This window comes from Calidris pugnax, unplaced genomic scaffold, assembly GCF_001431845.1.
Source record: "Calidris pugnax isolate Ruff unplaced genomic scaffold, ASM143184v1 scaffold26, whole genome shotgun sequence".
NCBI classification, from domain to species: Eukaryota; Metazoa; Chordata; class Aves; order Charadriiformes; family Scolopacidae; genus Calidris; species Calidris pugnax.
Window position 1 is genome coordinate 1,904,068 of NW_015090765.1, and position 9,418 is coordinate 1,913,485.

The following is a 9,418-nucleotide window of genomic DNA, read 5'->3' on the forward strand; positions in this document are numbered from 1 at the left end:
TTAGCCAAGAAGGTGTGTTGATGGTGTGGCACAGAATGGTGCCCTGCATGTGGCACTGCATTGAGCTCAGGCACAGCCTTGTAATTGCAGTGAAACTATTCTAGGTATTGGTACTTCAGCCAGCCAGTGTACAACGGAGAATCTCTGTATTCAGCCCATTGAGCTGTTTGTTCTGCAATTCTGAATAATCCATTTTGCCATTGAGAGACAGAACCCTGAACAGTCAAGTTGAAAGTTTCTCTATAGAAACCAATGTGTTATATGGATATAAATATGCGTTTGCTATTTATATGGAAAATGTTGTAACCTTTTTTTGATAGCATACCCCTTATGTAGTGGGGGAAGCCAGCGATGGTTGTTTATGAGAGTGTAAAACTCAAGGGATATCCGAGCTGGAACCACTGCTGGCTGCTGCAGGACAGGTACCACCTGTGGCACACAGCTGAGAAGAAACTCTGGGTACATTCATCTAAAAAGGTAAGCTTTCTTTATCTTCTCCATCCTTCCGCAATGTGTGTGTGATGGGGGGGCAATGACACCCAGAATACCTCTGTTGCAGCTTCAGTGATTGTATTTTTTAAAATTAAAAAAAAAAAACAACATATTAAAACAGTCCAAAGTACATGATTCTTACCCTAGAAAAATGAGTGATTCTAAACATAGGTACTCAAAGGTCACTTCTACAGTCACTAATAACTTAAGATTCTTTATGCTTATGTGTATTTTTTTAATGAGTAAAAGTACTGATAAGTTTATTTCTAACGTACAAGGGGAAAGTACTAATCCAGAAGAAACTTTACTATATTTCTCATTTGTCTTTGACAGCAGGTTTGGTCCAAGGGTTGATTTAATTCAAAAATCATTTGAACATGCAGGTTGGGTGCACACAAAAGGATGCTTGTTGAAGACCTCGATTATTGCACTTCTATCCAGCAGTACGTGTTTAGGGTTTATAGAAGCAAGACACTAGACAAAAATTTCTAGAATTAACTAACTAAACTTTCTGGTGTTTGGACTTTTAAATTTCATCTCACCCAAACGGGTCGTGAGGAGGCTTCAAACTTGCTGGGTTCTCCAGGCTCTCCAATTCTTCACGCACTTCCTGAATGACGCTGCTTTCTTCATAATCAGAAAGGGTCTGTCTAGGTATCAGGCCAAGAAATGGCATCTCATCCATGATTGGGAGATCTTCTTCTTTTTCATTATTCCTGGTTTCATTGGCAGACAGTTCACACACGGGTGTAGCGCTGTTGCTGTTGGAAAGAGAGACATCTGGTCATTCAGTAGGTCTTCTCATCTTCTTCCACTAGTTCCTTAAGGGAATTCTTCATTCCCTCCCCACATGAAAGCGTGTTAAATGCATAATACAGTCTGACCTGCCATAGCTGACTTTGTAAACATCTGATTTTTACACACTTGACAGCTGGAGAGTTAAAGATGAGGTTCCACATACAGAGCTAGAACAAAGATCACAAGACGTTTGACACTGGGACACGAGGTGGCAGTGGATCTCAGCACAATCTGGCCCTTCTACCTACAAGCAATAGTGAGGACTAGTCCTTTCTGTTAAGGACTAAGACTAGTCCTTTCAAGTTAAGAAATATGATATTCCAGCTTAAAAGGAATGCAGGAAAAAATGTTGTTCTTGGCCATCAAGCTGTAGAGTTGAGAAAACTGTGAGCATTATATGTTTGGTTCTAAATAGGGCAGTGTAATACCTGTATTTACTGCTGTCTCTGTTGTGAAAAGTAGCTTCAGTTGTCTGCAAACAAACTTCCCACACTTGTAGGAACTTTAAAAGGCAACAAGAATGATATATATTTGTTGACAAGGGGAACAGACTTTGATCCCGGTGCCTCCGCGATCTTTGGGCTGCACGGGACAGAGCAGGGCTGCAGGGCCCTGTGACAGTGCAAGGGGACCCCTCTAGCCTGCTGCCAGCTCCAGCCCCTTCCACTTGAAACAAAGGGGAAATGAACCAAAATGTTCCTGAAGCTTAGAATTCTTGTATATTCTGCTTTCTAGGAGTTGTAAGACTTCCATTTGTGGGCAGACTATCCCCGATCATTTCAGTTGTTATCACTCACTAGTAATATTTAGCCAAGGGCCGTTTCAAGCAGACATGAGCTGTTTCTTTTAATTAAAAATGTTACCTGAATCTTCAAATTCACCATGTAAATTCACAGAGGCAGCTTTATCTTACTGCCCATGTGAGTCATGGGCAGGTGGTATGCCACAGCATTACTGTATTTGTGATAACTCTAAACAGATGAATAATTCTTGTGACTAGAGCTGGACACTTCAGTTATATTCACACCCTAACTCATTTTGGTGTTTCTATACATTTCTCAGCTGAAATGTTTTCCATTTGCTGCCATGCCTTCCCTGAGGTTAATGCAACTTAGGACATTAACTAAAATTTTGGTGCTGAAAGGATGGGATCAACTCTGCTTCCTTCCTTAGGTCACATTTATGAAACAAAATGTCATCCAGTCACTTTTCATGCACGAAAAAATTGTAGTAACAGTTGGACACAGAGGAAGAGAGAAATATTAATCTCCATCTTTATCACAACTATGCTGTCTTGCTGAAAGTTAATCTAATGAAAATGGTAGTGCAGGAACAAACTTGGAGACCTTATTTCATAGAGAACTTGTAGGTTTTCTAAAAATGCTTTTCGTGCAAAGTTGCAAGATCTGACTTTCTCTCCATGAAATTGCTGATAATGCAAATAACTGTCATTTTAAAGAGTGATTAAAGGCATAAGATATTAAAAGTTCTAGCTTTTAGCAGAAAACATGGAGTCAGCCCACATCCTATTCCATGAAACTCAATGGTACTGAAGAAATCTGCACAGTAGGCATTTCTCAAGTCTGAACAGCGGATCTTAACTCAGCAGTGGGGAAACTGGCTTCTTGGATTAATTTGAAACTGAAGGAAAGTGCAAGCTTTTTTTCTTGTGATAGAAGTGACCTTCTGTAAAGCTGATCAGTAGTACAGGAACATGCTTGTTTATTAATATGTCTTACTTATGAAAGCAAGCACAACTTCTAACAGAAGCCAGATCTAACACAGAAAGCTGGTGGACAACAGTTGTATGTAAAGAATTAAATTGTAGATCTCAACAGCTGTTAGTACTATCTGATCAATTGAAAAGCAGAACCAGCCTGATACACAGACTTCATTCACAGGGGGTTAAGGTATTGCCAGACTCAATTTGGCACACCTGTGGGGCACAAAGCAGGAAGTTTGAGAAAGCTCAATGCTACTGATGAGAGAACCTGTGAAAACGCTTTATAGTGGGGAAGAATCTGCAAGCTTTGTATCTATTTACCACAGAAAGAGACTCAAAATCCAAGCCCAGTTGTGATCTTTACCTCTGAGGTTGGCAGATCAAGCCACTCGCGCAGGGGCATCGCACGAGTGCTCCATCGGGTTCCAGCTCCCAGGTGATGAGGTTGAGAAGTCTGTTTGAAGGATCATGGCAGGGTTCACCTTCTTCAGGTAACGGGGTGCACACAGGAAACAGTAGTTCTGCACACCAGAGTAAATTAATTTAATGAGAAGCCATTACCTGTCTGCTAAACTGAGAGAACCTACATCTTCCAGTCTACACGCAAGATATGGAAGGACAGAGTTGACCTCCCTGTAAGCCCCCTGACATGTCAGGGAGCCATAACTTCATGTTCTTTCCACTAGGTGGGAGCAGGACATGTGAAGTTTACTCTTAATGAGCAAGATGAGCTCCTGCTTCTTCATGAAGAGACTGCTGTCAGTACAGTGGTACTGCACAACTCCGGCCCTTCCAGATTTGAAAGGCTATTCACAACCCAAGAAAACTAACGTTACGCTGAATCCTTTGTGATGCACAGCATTAATGCTTTAAAAACCTGAATAGAGAAATATCCATATATCTTAGAATGCTGTTATTTTTCCTGTTTCTTCACAGAGGTTACAAATACAGATTGTTCAGAGACTAAATGAGGTTACAAGAACTACTACTCAGCAATTTAATTTGTTATAACAATTCTACAATAGCTAGATTGTAGATTGTAACAATTCTACAGCAGCAAAGCTGCCTGATGCCATTTGAGGCTTGGCATCCTCGTTTCTGCACAGGGGTGAATCTCAAACTGTGTAAGAAATTTAGAAGTATAAGTCATTAGGGTTCCCTTATGCTAATGACTTACAGCGTCAATCTTGAATTTAGCTCTTCCAGATGTTCCTATCAAACATCCCTTTCCTCCTCTTGTCTTCATTCACCTCATTTTTTTGTGGTATGTCAGAATAAAATAGGTGAAGAGTTTGGAATTTTAAGTTTTTTTAAAAAGCCTTGGCCAAAATATATGTGTATGTGTACACAGACACACACGTAATTCCAACACACATTATATTTTAAGCAGCAAATGCTTCATAGTTGACTGCAATTTTATATAAAAAATAGACATGTAAAGACAGTCCAAACTTTATTAGGACAACCTTTTGCAATACTCAAGTGATGGAGAGAGGCCTTAAGGTTAGGCCTAAACCAAAAAACCCTAAAGCACTGCTAAAGCAGACAATTGTAGATAATAAAAATCCATTGCCATTCATTAACAGCCCTATTTAAAGTTTTAATAATAGTTTTCCATCGATTTTAGTCACTATTCTTACCTATGGTATTGTGCCTTCCTGAGTTACAGGTTTGTACTAAATTCCATTTCAAGCTAAGCACTAACTCATACTCAAATTAGCATGAATGTCTTATGCAACTGAGATAATTGTCACAAAGACACAGCTTGTTTGGATCCTGTAGGAAATCCAGGCTAGAGAAGCAGTACTACCCTCCCTGGAGACCAGCCTAGTGCTGCCAACACCCATGGAGGCACACTAACACCACTGATTTGCAGCGTGGGCAGAGATGCACAGTCCTGCACCGTAAAAGTAATAGTCATTTATTAAAAGTGCTCTTTCTGTCTCATTTCAGAACCGGAGTACAAAGAAATCTCTGATAGAGGTTGGCAAAACCTGTAAGTGCTTTAGGCAGAAACCTTATGAAGTGGGAAACAGAAGCGTTCTAACCCAAACTTGCTGAAACCAAACTCACTTAACATTAAATGTCCACTGTGTGATGCTGAAAACCTGTAAATGCTTTAGGCATGAACCTGATGAAGGGGGAAAATAAAACCGCTCTAACCAAAACTTGCTGAAATCAAACTTTTGAACTTACTTAACAGTGAAGGTGTACTATGTAATGCTCAAAATGGGCAAGGAAAAGCTGAGCAGACCCACCTGCCTTTAAATGGTGTTTGAGCTTTCTCCTTTGTTTCCCTGAAATGCCTGAGTAGCCCGATTCCCCAGCCGGCTGATGGCGGGACAGGCAGCCCAATTGTCAGTGAAGGGACAAGGTCACCTCTTGCTCATAGCTTTTTTCCTGGCTCTTGCTTTCTAAAGAATTACCTACCTGTTGTAGAAAGGTGGTTGGAATTGTATCCCGTCACTACACAACTAAAGGGGAAAAAGTGGTGAGGAACTAGTGGGTATAAAGCAGTAGAAGAAGCTGGGCCCTGAACAGGCAGGGTTTAGGTCTGATTTTAGGCCTGATACGTTCTCCTCCCTTCTGAAAATCAACCTTCACGTTCCCATGTGGCACCCAGAATACCTCTGTTGCAGCTTCAGTGATTGTATTTTTTAAAATTAAAAAAAAAAAACAACATATTAAAACAGTCCAAAGTACATGATTCTTACCCTAGAAAAATGAGTGATTCTAAACATAGGTACTCAAAGGTCACTTCTACAGTCACTAATAACTTAAGATTCTTTATGCTTATGTGTATTTTTTTAATGAGTAAAAGTACTGATAAGTTTATTTCTAACGTACAAGGGGAAAGTACTAATCCAGAAGAAACTTTACTATATTTCTCATTTGTCTTTGACAGCAGGTTTGGTCCAAGGGTTGATTTAATTCAAAAATCATTTGAACATGCAGGTTGGGTGCACACAAAAGGATGCTTGTTGAAGACCTCGATTATTGCACTTCTATCCAGCAGTACGTGTTTAGGGTTTATAGAAGCAAGACACTAGACAAAAATTTCTAGAATTAACTAACTAAACTTTCTGGTGTTTGGACTTTTAAATTTCATCTCACCCAAACGGGTCGTGAGGAGGCTTCAAACTTGCTGGGTTCTCCAGGCTCTCCAATTCTTCACGCACTTCCTGAATGACGCTGCTTTCTTCATAATCAGAAAGGGTCTGTCTAGGTATCAAGCCAAGAAATGGCATCTCATCCATGATTGGGAGATCTTCTTCTTTGTCGTTATTCCTGGTTTCATTGGCAGACAGTTCACACACAGGTGTAGCGCTGTCGCTGTTGGAAAGAGAGACATCTGGTCATACAGTAGGTCTTCTCATCTTCTTCCGCTAGTTCCTTAAGGGAATTCTTCATTCCCTCCCCACATGAAAGCGTGTTAAATGCATAACACAGTCTGACCTGCCATAGCTGACTTTGTAAACATCTGATTTTTACACACTTGACAGCTGGAGAGTTAAAGATGAGGTTCCACATACAGAGCTAGAACAAAGATCACAAGACGTTTGACACTGGGACACGAGGTGGCAGTGGATCTCAGCACAATCTGGCCCTTCTACCTACAAGCAATAGTGAGGACTAGTCCTTTCTGTTAAGGACTAAGACTAGTCCTTTCAAGTTAAGAAATATGATATTCCAGCTTAAAAGGAATGCAGGAAAAAATGTTGTTCTTGGCCATCAAGCTGTAGAGTTGAGAAAACTGTGAGCATTATATGTTTGGTTCTAAATAGGGCAGTGTAATACCTGTATTTACTGCTGTCTCTGTTGTGAAAAGTAGCTTCAGTTGTCTGCAAACAAACTTCCCACACTTGTAGGAACTTTAAAAGGCAACAAGAATGATATATATTTGTTGACAAGGGGAACAGACTTTGATCCCGGTGCCTCCGCGATCTTTGGGCTGCACGGGACAGAGCAGGGCTGCAGGGCCCTGTGACAGTGCAAGGGGACCCCTCTAGCCTGCTGCCAGCTCCAGCCCCTTCCACTTGAAACAAAGGGGAAATGAACCAAAATGTTCCTGAAGCTTAGAATTCTTGTATATTCTGCTTTCTAGGAGTTGTAAGACTTCCATTTGTGGGCAGACTATCCCCGATCATTTCAGTTGTTATCACTCACTAGTAATATTTAGCCAAGGGCCGTTTCAAGCAGACATGAGCTGTTTCTTTTAATTAAAAATGTTACTGCGCTGTGACAGTGCAAGGGGACCCCTCTAGCCTGCTGCCAGCTGCAGCCCCTTCCACTTGAAATACAGGGTAAATGAACCAAAGATGTTCCTGAAGCTTATTTTGTGTATGTTTTGAATTCTTGTATGTTCTGCTCTCCAGGAGTTGTAAGACTTCAATTTGTGGGCAGACTATCCCCGATCATTTCAGTCGTTATCACTCACTAGTAATATTTAGCCAAGGGCTGTTTCAAGCAGACATGAGCTGTTTCTTTTAATAAAAAATGTTACCTGAATCTTCAAATTCACAGAGGCAGCTTTATCTTTTTGCCCATGTGAGTCATGGGCAGGTGGTATGCCACAGCATTACTGTATTTGTGATAACTCTAAACAGATGAATAATTCTTGTGACTAGAGCTGGACACTTCACAGCAGCCCCTTCCACTTGAAATACAGGGTAAATGAACCAAAGATGTTCCTGAAGCTTATTTTGTGTATGTTTTGAATTCTTGTATGTTCTGCTCTCCAGGAGTTGTAAGACTTCAATTTGTGGGCAGACTATCCCCGATCATTTCAGTCGTTATCACTCACTAGTAATATTTAGCCAAGGGCTGTTTCAAGCAGACATGAGCTGTTTCTTTTAATTAAAAATGTTACCTGAATCTTCAAATTCACCATGTAAATTCACAGAGGCAGCTTTATCTTACTGCCCATGTGAGTCATGGGCAGGTGGTATGCCACAGCATTACTGTATTTGTGATAACTCTAAACAGATGAATAATTCTTGTGACTAGAGCTGGACACTTCAGTTATATTCACACCCTAACTCATTTTGGTGTTTCTATACATTTCTCAGCTGAAATGTTTTCCATTTGCTGCCATGCCTTCCCTGAGGTTAATGCAACTTAGGACATTAACTAAAATTTTGGTGCTGAAAGGATGGGATCAACTCTGCTTCCTTCCTTAGGTCACATTTATGAAACAAAATGTCATCCAGTCACTTTTCATGCACGAAAAAATTGTAGTAACAGTTGGACACAGAGGAAGAGAGAAATATTAATCTCCATCTTTATCACAACTATGCTGTCTTGCTGAAAGTTAATCTAATGAAAATGGTAGTGCAGGAACAAACTTGGAGACCTTATTTCATAGAGAACTTGTAGGTTTTCTAAAAATGAATCCTCAGCTGAAATGTTTTCCTTCTTACTAGATGAGACATTTGCTGCCATGCCTTCCCTGAGGTTTAATGCAACTTAGGACATTAACTAAAATTTTGGTGCTGAAAGGATTGGATCAACTCTGCTTCCTTCCTTAGGTCACATTTATGAAACAAAATGTCATCCAGTCACTTTTCATGCACGAAAAAATTGTAGTAACAGTTGGACACAGAGGAAGAGAGAAATATTAATCTCCATCTTTATCACAACTATGCTGTCTTCTTGAAAGTTAATGTAATGAAAATGGTAGCGTAGGAACAAACTTGGAGACCTTATTTCATAGAGAACTTGTAGGTTTTCTAAAAATGCTTCTCGTGCAAAGTTGCAAGATCTCACTTTCTCTCAATGAAATTGCTGATAATGCAAATAACTGTCATTTTAAAGAATGATTAAAGGCATAAGATATTAAAAGTTCTAGCTTTTAGCAGAAAACATGGAGTCAGCCCACATCCTATTCCATGAAACTCAATGGTACTGAAGAAATCTGCACAGTAGGCATTTCTCAAGTCTGAACAGCGGATCTTAACTCAGCAGTGGGGAAACTGGCTTCTTGGATTAATTTGAAACTGAAGGAAAGTGCAAGCTTTTTTTCTTGTGATAGAAGTGACCTTCTGTAAAGCTGATCAGTAGTACAGGAACATGCTTGTTTATTAATATGTCTTACTTATGAAAGCAAGCACAACTTCTAACAGAAGCCAGATCTAACACAGAAAGCTGGTGGACAACAGTTGTATGTAAAGAATTAAATTGTAGATCTCAACAGCTGTTAGTACTATCTGATCAATTGAAAAGCAGAACCAGCCTGATACACAGACTTCATTCACAGGGGGTTAAGGTATTGCCAGACTCAATTTGGCACACCTGTGGGGCACAAAGCAGGAAGTTTGAGAAAGCTCAATAGGAACATGCCTGTTTATTAATATGTCTTATGTATGAAAGCAACCAAAACTTCTAACAGAAGCCAGATCTAACACA

The 9,418-nt window shown here is 40.1% G+C and overlaps 1 protein-coding gene across 1 annotated transcript; it reads right to left on the reverse strand.

Annotated features, from left to right (window-relative positions):
* Positions 1 to 553: 553 nt before the first annotated feature.
* Positions 554 to 6,346, reverse strand: LOC106902733 (dickkopf-related protein 3-like; the record flags this gene model as incomplete). The annotated part of the gene is made up of 4 exons (XM_014966489.1): positions 554 to 1,253; positions 3,378 to 3,543; positions 5,444 to 5,487; positions 6,128 to 6,346. Coding segments are annotated over 4 exons (652 nt in total), but the record flags the coding sequence as incomplete, so codon positions are not given.
* Positions 6,347 to 9,418: the final 3,072 nt, after the last annotated feature.